Below are 15,224 nucleotides of genomic sequence, written 5' to 3'. Positions count from 1 at the left end.
AACCTTTGGTATTAATGTGTTTGAAACCTTTTTGCCTGTTGCTCATTTGTCTGTATTTTGCTCTCAGTTGCAGTGAATCAAAGGTGGCCCCTACATTAACTGGCCATTAAATATGCCTTCTTATATGGTGATCTGGAAGAAGAAGTATATATAGAGCAACCTCCATTATATGTTGCTTAGGGGGAGACACATGAAGTATGTAGACTTAAGAAAGCAATTTATGAGATGGAGCAGAGTCCACGTGCTTGGTTTGAAAAATTCATTCATGTTGTAGTATCCATGGGGTTCTCGAGAAGTCATTGTGATCACTCCTTGTTTGTGATGAAGAGGTCCTCTGGAATTGTGGTGTTTTTGGATTTAAATAGATAACATTATATTATCTGAGAGTAATATTTTTGGTATAGATGATACCAAGTCATATTTGTCTGCACATCTTCAAACTAAAGACTTGGGACCGCTTAAATAATTTTAGGCATTGAAGTGGCGAAAAGTAAAGAAAGCGTTGTGATGACACAACATAAGTATGTCACAAAATGCTTCAAGAGTATGGTTTGTTGGGAGCGAAGCCAGCTGATACCCCAAGGGAAGTGGGACATGATCTCCATGATGAGTAGAGTGATAAATTAAATGACAGAATACAGTATCGGAGGTTAGTGGGAAAATTAATTTATGCAACAATTACTAGACCTGACATTTCTTTTGCAATAAGTGTAGTGAGCCAATTTATGGAACGTCCTCGGAAAGTACACTTAGAAGTTGCACAAAGAATTTTGAAGCATTTGAAAGGAGCACCAGGAAAAGGTATTTTTTTTAGACCTAACAATCATATGAAGATAGAGGCTCTCTGATGCAGACTATGTAGGGTCCAAACTGGACAAAAAATCAACCTCTGGATATTGTGTCTTCCTATGAGGAAATTTGGTTTGTTAGCAAAATAAAAAGCAAATTGTTGTAGCCCGGTCTAGTGCATAAGCTGTATACAAAGCAATTACTCACACAATGAGCGAGTTGATGTGGGTTAGGTCAGTCTCACGAGACTTGGGTTTCAATCAGGATGATTCGATGAACATGTTTTGTGATAATCAGGTTGTGATTTTTATTGCAAGTAACCCAATTTTTCATGAGAATAAACATATAGAAGTGGATTGCCACTTTATTCGAGATACGATAATGAAAAAGGAGGTATTGACTCCATTTGTTCGGTCTGGAAATCGATTGGGAGATGTATTCACCAAGGCCCTTGGCAAGTGAGAATTTATATCATTCTGCAAGAAGTTGGGACTCTTGGATATATACGCTTCAGCTTGATGGGGAGTGTTAGAAAATATATCTAGGGGTATTTTTGTAATTTTACCTTCCAGGGGTATTTTTGTTATTTTACCTTCCAGAGGTATTTTGGTTATTTTACCACTTCAGAGGTTAATTTTCTTGATATAATCTTGTATGCATGTTAAATTATTTCAAGGCTATTGTACCGCAATTGGTGCATTGGTATTTGCAGCGTTAATGCTTTTTGCCGGTTGGTTCCATTATCACAAAGCTGCTCCTAAATTGGCTTGGTTCCAAGATGTAGAATCCATGTTAAATCACCACTTAGCGGGGTTACTAGGACTGGGGTCTCTTTCTTGGGCGGGACACCAAGTACATGTATCTTTGCCGATTAACCAATTTCTAGATGTTGGGGTAGATCCTAAGGAGATACCACTTCCTCATGAATTTATCTTGAATCGGGATCTTTTGGCTCAACTTTATCCAAGTTTTGCTGAGGGAGCAACCCCATTTTTCACCTTGAATTGGTCAAAATACGCGGAATTTCTTACTTTTCGGGGAGGATTAGACCCAGTAACAGGGGGTCTATGGCTGACCGATATTGCACACCATCATTTAGCTATTGCAATTCTTTTCCTGATAGCTGGTCACATGTATAGGACTAACTGGGGCATTGGTCACGGTCTGAAAGATATTTTAGAGGCTCATAAAGGTCCATTTACAGGTCAGGGTCATAAAGGTCTCTATGAGATCCTAACAACGTCATGGCATGCTCAATTATCTCTTAACTTAGCTATGTTAGGCTCTTCAACCATTGTTGTAGCTCACCATATGTATTCCATGCCCCCCTATCCATACTTAGCTACTGACTATGGTACACAACTTTCGTTGTTCACACGTCACATGTGGATTGGTGGGTTTCTCATAGTTGGTGCTGCTGCACACGCAGCCATTTTTATGGTAAGAGACTATGATCCAACTACTCGATACAACGATCTATTAGATCGTGTACTTAGGCACCGCACCGCAATCATATCACATCTGGGTTGAATTTTCATGTACATAGAATGTATATAGTTAGGGAGATACTAAGGTTTATTAAGTGTATAAGAGCATTTTTGTAATTTGTAACTCAAAACAGAAGTCTGGGAAGTCGTGCATAGTTACCAACGAAGCCTTTCAGGCTCTTCATAAATTTCTTTCTCTTTTTCCCTCTTTCTCTCATTTTTCTCCTCTTCCTTCACTCAAATATGAACTTTTACAATTTATGTATGTACGCATGTATGTATGTATGTATGTATATAAAGGAAAAACGAATGACACAGAAACGAAGGGGGAAGAAAAAGTAGTAACATCATCATAATTAGTAAACAGTATCTACCTCAATGTGATCAAGCACGGATCTTGCAGAATTCAGAGAAATCCCTCGTTCAGCAGAGGGTCCACCACATATTATACCAACTCTCAGAGGCCTCCCCTCCTCTGTCTTCTCCAAGACACGTTCCTCTACCGTGTTGACAGTCGAACAACGAACCGACAAACTACCTTCACATAGGTAATTCCCTAGGTTAAGCTTCGATCTCGAGTAAATCGAAGTACAAACAGAAGACGGCCGCAGCGAAAGAAGAGAACCGATTTCCCTCCGACGGAAGGATCGAGGAGAGCCAAACTTGTCGAGCTGAGTTCGAGGCAGAGAAGCCATGGGAGGAAGAAGCAGTACCTTCGCGTGGAAATTAAGATGCTGGGAGAATTGAAGCCGGGTTTTTCCTCAATCGCAAGAAATATGTTCATGTTGCGGTGAAGAGCGTCCAGGACGACAAAAGTTGATAATATTTTTGTGCTTTTTTGAGTTTTTTTAGCGACGGGCGGCAGAGAGCGCGAACAGAAACAGAAGTATACACGTCAGTGTCGGGTGATCCTTCAATCAACACTCCGATCACCGATTAAATTTATCTTTCACATAAAAAAAACTAATTTCTTATCAACTACCATAAGATAATCAATTAACATTTCACAAAAGAGGCACCGCTCAAGTTGCTCTATTCGTTGCGAGGAACACATGCAACTAAAAACCTTGCATGCCGTTCTCCTTTGAACGTTCCCCTTGTCAAACAGAAATGCTATTCGAATCAGAATTTTGTAAGATAGAATGACTATAATGTATTCATAAAGAGTTAAAATAGTAAAATAAACTAAACTTAATCATGCTACATGCTCACTTTAAAATTCTATGCAACTTGCCATTTGACATAGCTTCGTGACAATCTGCTAAAATGATACTAAAGTGCAATATTACAATAACCGATAAAAGTTTGCTATGTAAGAAAAGATATGTAAAAAGTTCATAAAGAGATGTCGGGTATAAAAATAGTAAAAAAGAATGTATCATTGCTAAATGTGAATATAGAAGTGTCGAAAACTCTTTGAACTTGAAAATGATGAATTTGATGTGAGAAATTGATTGAAAAATGTGAATATCTTCTTATTGAGATATGTTTGTTATCATTCTTCCTCATACAACTTTTATTTCTACTGATGTCAAGTTCTTTGAGGATCAACCTTTTTTGGCCAAAGCATCTATTGCTCTAGGTTTTGAGTCTTCTCCAGTTTTGAATCTCTTGCAAGTACTTCTCACTTAGTTGAGCCACTAGACCAGCCAACACCTCACATTGACCACCTATTCCAAATCCTCTTACTCCTTTGGCCCACCATTCACCTATTTTGTTTGCGTATTCTAAGGTTAGTGATTCATCCAACTCTTCTCTCTTTGTTTTTGGACCTCCATATGGTACTTGACCTAATTCAATTCGTAAAGAACCTCATTCTTATGTTCCACACAAGACCTCCACATTTCATCCAATTTCTAAATTTATTTCTATTCATCGACTCTCCTCAAAGTGTTGTTCTTTTCTCGTAGCTTTGTTTTTGTTTTTAAAAAATGGGTTCAAGCCCACACAAGTATGGAGAAGGCCCACACATCCAAGAGGAGTGGATAGATTGTAATTAAGGTGTCATCTCATAAAGATTGCCAAGGGTGTAATTAGTCAAGGAGAACATGCCTATTTATGTATTGTCTCACGTAAAGCTTGTAGCCCTAAGAGCATTATAGACAATGTAAAATCCTCTAAAAAACTATAAATAAAGACCCTTGGCTAGTGGTAGAACATCAAAGATTCTGAGTTTGGAACTTGTAATTTCGAGAGAGCTTGCTGCAATTGCCTTGGTAAACACATCTGCAAGTTTATTCTTGGAAGGAATATAATGCATGGATATGACACTAGTTTGTAGCTTACTTGAATAAAATGAGAATCAATTTCATTGTGTTTTGTTCGTTCATGAAAAATTGGATTAGTTGCAATATGTATAATTATTTGATTGTCACAATGTAGCTGGATAAGGCCATTAATAGGATATCTGAGCTCAATCAAAAATGATTTAAGCGAAAATAAGACATAACATTTCACTTGATGCATGAGCTATCCATTTAACCTACCTAGTCTACATCTAAAAAACCTTCAATGTAGTATGTCCATGACAATTATAGAGCAATCCTTGTCCTATATTTTTCTTTAGATAATGAAGAACTCTTTCCAATGAAAGCAAGCGAGATTGTTGAGCTTGATGCATAAACTAGCTAATAACACTAACAAGAAACGAGATATCAGGTGTTGTGACAATTAGATAGATAATCTTGACAACCAAACCCTGAAATCTCCTAACATCCACATCATGACTTATTTTCATACATAATTTGATATTTAGATCTATAGGGGTGTCGTATGACAAAATATACATTCTTGGAGAATTTCTCTAAACTAAGTAAAATATTCACTAAGATTGTCACCTTGCTTGGTCATACACATTGCCTGAAAACTATCATAAATTTTTTGAAGACTGTGAGAACTAGAATATAATTTAGCACATGTATCCTAAATTTATTTGGCTATACCCTTATGAACAACATTATTTTCAACAAATTCTTCCATGCTATTTATATGCCAACTTATAATAGTAGGGTCCTCCTTTAACCAATTTTGGTAGGAGGGGTCTTCTTCATCAATATGTAGAGCTGGTTGGGTCAAATGTCCAACAAGATCTCTTGCAATCAAAACAAGTTTCATAAACTATGACCATGAAGAATAATTAGCCAAACCTCTAAGTGGTATGGTAGAGATCTTTAAGAAATCATGTTTGCTACACTCAGAAAAAGAAGTGACTTGAGTTTTCAGCCAAGCTGCTTGAAAAAGACTTGCGTTTTAAATGTAAAATCTTTTAGAGCTTTGAGAATAATTGAAAATTCAAAGAAAATGGCCACAATCAATTAGACTTTATGGACTTAGGGTGCAACAACTTAATCTACAATTCATTCGTGAAGGGTGACATGCATGGTAATATAAAACCATAAACGAAACTTACATAAGACATTGTAGGTTACATGCATGACTAGACTTATGATGGCAACCAAAAAATATGTTTATTGAGCATGAAAATTTAGAATAAAAATCAATTTCTCAACTTTTAAACATGAAGAGAGCTTAATGTGAGAATAACATGAAATCCTAATTTAGGTTTTTGTGCACAAAGAAGATAATTTGCCACAAGCTATTAATAAACTCATGACAAAAAAAAAATCAGGGAAGAATTCAGGGGAGTTTTTGAATTTTTGTAAGAAATATTTCAAGACAAAAAATTCAGAATTTGGTCAAGTATGTAGTTCAAATGAAAAAAAAAAACTAAAGTTTTTGAAGATTAAAGCTCTAGTTACAAAGGAGACAATACATGTGACACATGAGTTGGATATCCTACAATTGCACTCAAACAAAATTTTGAATTTTTATTGAAGAGAGTAATCATGTTGTACTCATCTTCCCATGATCATGGCTGGAATTTTGAAGTTATTTTGGCTTCCATTGTGGCTGGAATTTGATGTCCCTTGTAGGAGAATTCTTTTTTTCTCTCCTTTCTTTTTATATGTTGAGTAGCATAATGAAACATTAGAAGCCCAACTTTAATACCATGATAAATTCTAGGGTTTCATGCTAAAAAGAGAGCTGGTGGAAATGTAAAAGAAATAGACAAAAGAAGGAATAGAGATGAAAGAAATAGATGAGAAGAGAGATTAGGGTTGTGAGTATGGACGTGTAGGAAGAGGATAGGAAGCCAAAGGAGGAGCGTTGGCTAACACGACCACTTTGAAACCTCCCCTTACCTCTATTTTTAATGAAGGAAAATATTTCAAAGGGTTTAAACTACTCTTATACAATCATGAAATACTTGGTGCTGAAAGTATGCAAGAGTTACAACTATGCCATTCATGATTACATAGAGTAGTTTTCTTCTTCTTAATCATCATACATCATAAAAAAAAGGTTGTCGATGGTTTTTTCTAGTAAAACATAATATTGAGAACAATATTGCGTGCCTTAAAAGCTAGGTTGGTTGCCAAAGAATTAACTTAATTCTCTCTAGTGGGTAAACTCAATTATGTATGACTTGTTATCTTTTTTTGCCACTAATTTCAATTGGTCTCCCTATCAACTTGATGTAACAAATTTTTTCCTTCATACTTATCTTTTCGGGGAAGTCTATGTGATTCAACTTGTGTTTGAGGGGGAGAAAGACTATAAGCTAAAGAAGTGAATCTATGGACTCAAACAACCACCATGTGCATGGTTTCACAAATTCAGCAAGGTCATTTGTTTTTTTTTATTATTATAAGAGATTTGTACTAATAATGGTGTTGCGGTTATGGTTGTTTGTGTGGATGATACTATATCATAAGTGAGAGCAACAAGATAGTATTCACCAATTAAAGGAAGGGGTTGTGTAAGTTCTTTTAAACAAAATATTTGAGTTTATTGAAGTATTATTTTGGAGTTGAATTGTTACAGTCTCAGCATGGCATTTCCTTATAATTTGAATTTACATGAAGAAACTGGAATGCTTGGTTGTAGGCCTCTTGACACCCTGGTGGATCCAAATGTCTAGTTGTGTGCAGGGTTTGGTAATGAGGAAGATGTTGGAAAATTTTAAAGATTAGTTAGAAAATTTAATCTATTTGATAGTTACTAGACTGGATATATTATTTGCAGTAACTATTATTAGTCAGTTTATGTACAAATCACAATTCTCTCATTGGTAGGCTCTTGAGAGGATTTTGAGGTATTTAAAAAAAAGTTTGTCCAAGAATTGTTATATAAAAACCAAGAACACCTCAAAATTGAAGGATTATTAGATGCGAACTGAACACGTTCACCTGATGACAACAAATTGGACCCTAAACCCTAACGTGAAGCTCTCTCTCCTATTTTCTTCCACAAGTCCACCTTCTTCTAGACAAGCTTCTTCGCCTTCTTTTCTCCTCTCTTCTCCTTCTTCCCTCTTACTTTTCTTATTTTGAACCGAAGTATCTCTAAGTTCAAGCCCTAGAATTTAACAACAATAATTTAATCAAAAGGAAAGAGGTGAGCATGGGAAAAGCAACTGGGAGAGAGTTGATTGAAGAAAACCTTTGGTTGATGGAAAGTCTATAGGAAAAATATTAGGAAAATTATTTGCCCATAGTGGTTGTTGGTCCAAGCGGTTCTCAAGAGGAGGTGAATTAAGATATATAAAATAAAATTTAGGTGCTTAATGAAGATTAATGTAAATAATAAATAAGCAATTACTCACCACAAAATAACACAAAGAATTTTTGTTCTCGATGTTCCCATATTGGTAATCACTAGCCAAGAACCCTTACTAGAGAAAATTCCACTAATTACTCTATTAGCTGAAACTTACAATTTCAAAGAGATTCTATCTCTCTTTAACCCACGTGTAATACCCGATTACACAATAATAAACTCTCTCAAGGAGTTATATAATTAGATTCTAGCTCTAGTGGGCCTTCCTTTTCAAGATTTGAGGTTCTAGAAAACCTCTTAGGAGATTTAGGGTGATGTACGAAAGAAAATGAAAACTTACACCTTTGAGTTGGTAGAATCGGCATGCTCCTGGTGAGATCCAAATCACCAATCCTTATTAGGACAAGATAGAATTTTATAGAGCTTGAGTAAACTAGGATGCAAGGAAATTTTTAGAGATTTGGAATGGAATTGCAAAATCAAGCTCTTTTCTCTCAAAAGTGGGTATGAGTAGAAATTTCAAGTAAATAGTTGTTGAATGCTTTTTGGTTTGCAAGTAAATGCTCAATCAATTTTGCAAGAGACATTTGGTGGACTATTTATAAGTTTCCCAACCAAACTAGTTGTTATCTAGCAATTTTCAAAAAGTTGACAGACATATTGATTGATCACTGGAAAGCTATGATCGATCAATCGAGGTAGCAACTATATTTAGATGACTCCTTAGGCTTGTTGATCGATCATACCATCGATCAACAGGTTTCCGTGTCTTTCAAACAAATCATGATTGATTAATCAATCCAATCCTACATGATTAATCGACAATGCTTTATAGCGTTGGTTATGCAAAAGTCAGTATGATCAATCATGTAAACCGGTATGATCGATCATGCACTATATGACTTTATGATATACTTCTGTTCAATCGATCAAGCTAGTTGGTATGATCAATCAAGCTTTATAGTTCATTATGCCTAGATTTATTATGATCGGTCAATCTAGTCTGGATGAACTATCATGCTTTATAGCTCATTATGGCAAGATATTGTATGATCGATCAAACCAATTAGGTTGATTGATCATGTTTTATATTGCTTATCAAACCACACTTTGGATGATCGATCATGATCAGAAGTGTGATTAATCATGCCAATTGCCAGCATTCTAAAATGGCTTCTAAGCGTGATAAAATTTATCCTAAGGTGTTCTATCAAGTTTTAACCATTAGTAAGCATCGACTAAACACGATTTTGAAAGATTTTGTCTTAAAGCTCCAAAACTCTTATATTCCTTTGGATTGAAGGTTTTATGACTCTTCTCAAACATTTCTAGATTTTTTAAGATGTTTCTACTTAACTTGACTCCAATCTTCAAGTCTTCAAACTTCTTATAGGTGCTTCTTCAAGATGTCTTGCAATTCTTTGAGCTTGAGCTCTTGAGATAAATTTGTTAGTTCCTTTACAAAGACCGTTGAAATTGTGTCTCTTGAAATAATAGCATTTGAAATGCTTAATTTGCAATCATTGATGGAAGTCAACCTAGATCAACAATGGTTACCAAATTAGTGAACAATTCATGCAAATTTATATTCATGTTGTGGGTTGAGAGCCCCTTAAACCATGGGAGTATTCCCACAAGATTTGAGGGAGAAGAAATTATTTTGGACGCAAAGTTTATAATTTATTTTGGTGAGAAATGATGGGTCTTGGTTTTTAGAAACCACCATGGAGAGAAAACCATTCAAAATGAACCTAGAAGACCTCCATTTGGCCTTATGTGCAAGGTGGTAAAATATGTGTCCTTTGCAAACAAATTACTCTTATATATGTGGAAGAGATGAGAAAAGATCAACTTGTGTTCATGTAATTAACTTCATCTTCAATAGTTGGCAAAAGAGAGATATGTGACAGCGGCTAGCCAATACACCCAACAGACCAATTTGTTAGGTGCGGAAAACTATCGCCTACAAGAGTGGACGGAATCACTCTGACACCCACCCCGCCCATTCTTAACCGCCTCTCACGGGATTCGAACGCTGGACATGGCGTGCCCAGCTCTGATACCATGATAGCGGGTAGCCAATACACCCACAGACCTATCTGTTAGGTCCGGAAAGCTACCGCCTACAAGAGTGGACGGAACCACTCTGACAATATGTAGGTCACACAAAGGTAGATCCTCATCCATTATCTACTGAAAAAGGGTTCCACGTACAAAAATATGGGATAGAGAAAATAGATAAATTTTTTAAACAAGACAAGAGTCATTAGGATTGAAGGACACATGAAATAGAAGACCTCTAATAAAAAGGTCTTCGACCACTAAAACCCAAAGACATAAATGGTAAGAGAAGTTGCACCTCCCTCAATGGAGGAAGAAGGGAGACCCACTAAGAGGATTGAGAGGCCTACAATAGCTCACACATCTTTCAACACCAGCCAGTTTAAGGTAATCAATATCATGTCGAGGGAGCTACTATGGAAGGTTAATACACTTGGGACTCTACCAAGTCATGACTTCAATGATTTATAGGAGGAACACTTGAAGAATGAAACGAGAATGGCCAAAATGCCACCTCAAGTTGAGATTCAAGAGAAGAAAGGAGAAAATGAATGTGAAAGCAAAAAGGAAGTAGAAGAAGAATAAGGTGTAGAAGAAGAACAAGAAAACGAGAATGAGGAACAGAGTGGAGAGAAAGATGAAGGCAGAAAAGATGAAGACAACGAAAGTGATGGTGATGGAGGTGATTATACACTTGCTCCCACAGGCAGCCCAAGGAAGATCCTCCCATAGAAAATTAGAATGAGAAAAAAAGAGAACATGAAAAGAGAATGAAGAGGAAAGGAAGTTGATGTAGAGAAAGAAAGGCAAAATAGGTAGAAGAAGAGGAAGATAAGGGAGAACAGGAGGCAAAGATGTTAAGTTGTGGAGGCTAATTAATACCTTACTTTGACTCGGAATGCCAGATCCACGATATATTGATTGTTGTTTCATTAAGGGTATTTTAGGGATTTCACACTTGTAATCCGGTTGCCCTAATTTTCTCTTTCTATTTGGGGCACCGTTGTTAGAGTTTTATCACCCGAAGTAAGATCAACGAGGAGGATCGTCAGTTGCGCTTGAAAGAGATTAGAGAAGCGATTTCTCTTATTAACTATTTCATTTGCATAGTGATTACTACATCGACGGAAGATAGGACACAATCTCACCTTGAGGCGAATCTATATAAATCTTGTGTCTTTTTTCGTGCATATTTTTCTTCTTCTGCTTTTATTATTATTACTCTTGTTAGTTTGTAATTAGGACTTCTAATTCCTAACAAAAGAAAGAGGAGGCATAAGTAACAAATGTGTAAGGAAAAGAGATAGTTGGGGACAGAAAAGAAGGATTGGGCTGTGAACGACAAAGTGTGAGAAACCATTGGAGAACTCATAGAATAACTCCATAAGGAACAAGATGATGGAGGGAAAAGAGGAAGTACAATAATACATAGTATGAGTGATGTGGCGATTAAGAAGATTGTGGAGAAGACAAGCAAGGAAGTTAAAGATGGAGAAAGTCAGGCTCAAAATTAGATGGAGAAAATGAAGGTGGATGTAAAGAACATGGAATAGGACCCCAAGGGAGAAAATGAAAATGAAATTGATGGTTAAAAATTAACTGAAAAGGGGTGGGCAAAAAATGAGAATAAAGAGGTGAAGGACAAGACTAGGGTTGTTATTCCCCACGATCTCATAGTCATTTCCATGAGGATGATGCCAGTTGGGGAGATGGAGATTCTGGGGTTTCTCTCTCCCATTACAGTGTACTTAATCAAGATGTTCCCCTATATTAGATAGATGAATCAAACCACAAGTGAGTCCTCCACACCTTCCAAGAAGCTCTTCAACTTCCAACCACCTATTTGTTGAATTTCTAGAAAAGAGAAAAATTTCAGTAAGTTATTATAATTTGAGTACATAAGTCTCTACTTATAATAGAGGAAACAAGTAGAATCCAATTATAATTAAACTACCTTTGTCCCAGTTACACCTAAAGCCAAATACTTAAAAACAAGTCCTAGAACAATTAAACAACTGAACATGAATAGAAGACTAACATAACTAAAACACCTTTAATTGAGACTCTTCTGTGAGACCTCCTTCCATGACTCTTGAAAGACTCTACCATAATAATTTTGGCTCTGTGAGACTTCTTGTTGAGAGAGACATGTAAAACTTTTCTATATATGCTCTTCCATACTCTCCCTCAAGTTGGAGTTTATAACTTCAATTTGCAAGGAAAAAGATAATTGGTCATGGATCTTCTTTTGCTGAAAAAATCCTTCATAGATGCAAAATTCTTCATCTTTTATTCTCCCCCTTTCTTGAATATTTTGGTCACATAAAAATTACGACAACAAATGGAATAAAATACCTCTTTCTTGTACTTCTTCTTGTACTTCTCCCCCTCAAGTTGGGGATAAAAATGACATAGAAACCTAACTTGGACAAAATACAATGGGAGAAAAGAAAATCATTCCTGTTAAGGCATAGACCCACATGGATGAGTGAATACAAAGATTTTGAGTTTATTAGTTGAAAAAGAAGTTTTGTAAGTTGACTAGTCATTTTGGAATAAGCCTTGGAACCAACTTCACATGTTATCAGAGCAGGAACTCGTATGTGGGCCTCCACCCAAATTATCCACATGTAAGAGCCCAGAGGGCCTACACGTGAGGGAGAGTGTTAAGGAATAGTCCCACATGGATTAGTGAAAACAAATATGTTGAGTTTATTAGTTGGGAAAGAGGTTTCCTAAGATAGCTAGTCATTTTGGGATAGGCATTGGACTCCATTTAACATGATATCAGAGTAAGTACTCGTATGTGGGCCTCCACCCAAATTATCTACATGCCTACACGTGAGGGTCTCCACCCAAAATTATGCATAAGTATGTGTGTATCAAAATTGAACCTCTAAAGTCAATGGGTTGATTTTAGATTAGGGTTAATTAGGCTCTAAAGATAATATTGCATTTGGTTTAAACGGGATTAGAAGTATATTGAATCTGACTTTTGAAATTGATAGTTTTGATTTAAATTGGGAATAGTTAAACTCTGTGAATCCCTGTTTCGTTTTATAGCAGTGTAATGGGTTCAAGGTTTTCAAAATGTTTTCTTATAGGCTAATGAGTCGGAGAATTTACTAGAAGCACTTTGACAGTTTGATCATACCAAAGTAGTATATTGCAAGCAAAACTTCCTTCTTAAGAGAACCTAGAAAATTCGTCGACATAGGTAGTAGGGTGTTAGGGTGCAAGGGTTCCCTTTTAGTTTTAGAATATCCCAAGGGAGTTCATTACTTAAAAAGTGATGTCTCAACCATAATGATAGTCAACCAAGTCCTATTGTTGACTTTCTTATTGACAATCAAAAGTGGACCTTCCATGGACTAAACAAGGCCAAGTGAATGCTGAAAAATCTTAGGGTGAAGATATTTTCTTTATATAAGTACCAAGTAAAAAGATTGTGGGATCAAGTGACTAGTCTTGCAAGAGTAACTATAAGTTATTGTTTTGTTTTACTTTGACATCATGTTCTTCCCTTTCTGTTAGCTACCTTCTGCATGTATTTATAAGCCTACTTGAGATTCGATTATTCAGTTGTGTAAAATTATTATTATTGCACAAGATGCAAATCTAGGTATCTAGTTAGTTATTATTGATAACTACAAATTTATTTCAAAAGAGAGAAATGGGAATGGGCATGGTGAGCATGTATCTCGGGAGGTGATTGTACATGATTATATCCCAAATATTAAGGTATGCAACTACAATATTCTGTTAATTTGCCTTGTATTAAGGTGAGAAGATGTGGATTTCACTTGGGACGCCAAGTGGGGAATCAAGACATTGTTCGAGAAGTTGATTGAGGGTTGTAGGCTAGCTACTATGATGTTTTTAAACTTATTAAGTCCAACTTTGGAAAATGTTATGCTTCATCTACAGAGAGGAATAGGGACCATATTGGGAAACCAATAAGGGTATGTATGTGTGTGTGTTTAGAACAACTATTACACGAGAGATAAGGACCTTATTGGAAAACCAATAAGGGTATGTGTATGTGTGAGTAGAACAACTACTACACGAGAGATAAGCACCTTATTGAGAAACCAATAAGGGTATACGTGTGTGTGTGTAGAACAACTACTCTATGAGGAATAAGCACCTTATTTGGAAACCAATAGGCAAGTATGTGTGTGAGTAGAACAACTATTATATGAGTAAATAAGGACCTTCGTTGAGAAGTCAGTAAGGGTACAAATGTATGAAAAAAATTAAACTATATGAAATTCGAAAAGGTTGGGTTTCACCAATGTTGAGGAGTAAGGACTTTGTTCCAGTACTCAACATGGACATGTATTAAGATTGTGTTTTACACAAGAGATATCCTTATTGAAAGATTTACTAGTACGTAAAATTTTTACGATTGAAGAATTGAAATTGAAGTAGATCCATGTTTATGCTAAATGTCTTTACAAACTTCCATATTAAACCAATGTTATTATTATTAAACAATATTCATGGTATTTATGGAGTGAGGCATGCATAAATATACATGTACGGGGTTAGCTAGTAGTTTGAGGTATGCAGGATTTCTGAGTTAAACATGCATAAGTTTTGGATTTGATTATGTAGCATAACCAATAGAAGAAAATTATATATATATATATATATATATATAGTTTGGACTCTCTATATGGTTTTGTAGTTTTATTTGTGACTTGAAGTAGAACTTACTAAGTTCGATCACACATGTGTTGATATATTTTCAGAGGATTAAGGGACAAACTAAGTACTATTAAGTTGTAGCCTAATTAATGCCTTACGCAGAGTCGGCACCTGAAAGGTTCACGATATATTGACTGTTGTTTTATTAAGGGTAGTTAGGAGATTTCACACTTGTATTGTGGTTGCCCTAGTTTTCTCTTTATATTTTAGAGCTCTATTATTAGGGTTATCATCGAGGATCCTAAGTTACGGCAGAGAGGTTAGAAAAAAACACTTGAGTGTGTGCAATTTCTCTTATAAACTAATTCATCATTATAGTGAATTATTGCAACGACGGAGGACAAGACGTAGTCTCACCTTGAGGCGAACTTTATATAAATCTTGTATTTTTCGTGTTTGATTATTTCTTCTTATGCGATTATTATTACTCTTGTTAGTATTGAATTAGGGCGTCTAATTCCTAACAAGTATTGCCAGCTAGGAAAACCTCTTTTAGCCAGAAATTTGTTGGCATGTCAGAATGAGTAATTTTTTTGTATAGTTGTACTTGTATTTTCC

The 15,224-nt window shown here is 35.9% G+C and overlaps 1 protein-coding gene across 3 annotated transcripts in view; it reads right to left on the bottom strand.

The window, feature by feature from the left end:
* LOC137940616 (uncharacterized) overlaps window positions 1–3,157 on the bottom strand; it is a 48,174-nt gene extending 45,017 nt beyond the window's left edge. For 2 of the 3 annotated variants that reach the window (XM_068785772.1, XM_068785775.1), the window contains exon 1: window positions 2,651–3,157. In XM_068785772.1, coding sequence (XP_068641873.1) covers window positions 2,651–2,971 — 321 coding nt within the window. In that variant the 5' untranslated portion in view covers window positions 2,972–3,157. The remainder of the gene's footprint in view (window positions 1–2,650) is intronic. The other variant, XM_068785779.1, reaches the window with a different exon arrangement.
* Window positions 3,158–15,224: the final 12,067 nt, after the last annotated feature.

Source organism: Aristolochia californica, unplaced genomic scaffold (assembly GCF_029961685.1).
Source record: "Aristolochia californica isolate CCGP_79_NKW_82.1479 unplaced genomic scaffold, dmAriCali1.0.hap1 SCAF_10, whole genome shotgun sequence".
NCBI lineage: Eukaryota > Viridiplantae > Streptophyta > Magnoliopsida > Piperales > Aristolochiaceae > Aristolochia > Aristolochia californica.
Note: the sequence above shows the minus strand (reverse complement) of the source record. Positions and strands in the feature narration are given on the sequence as shown.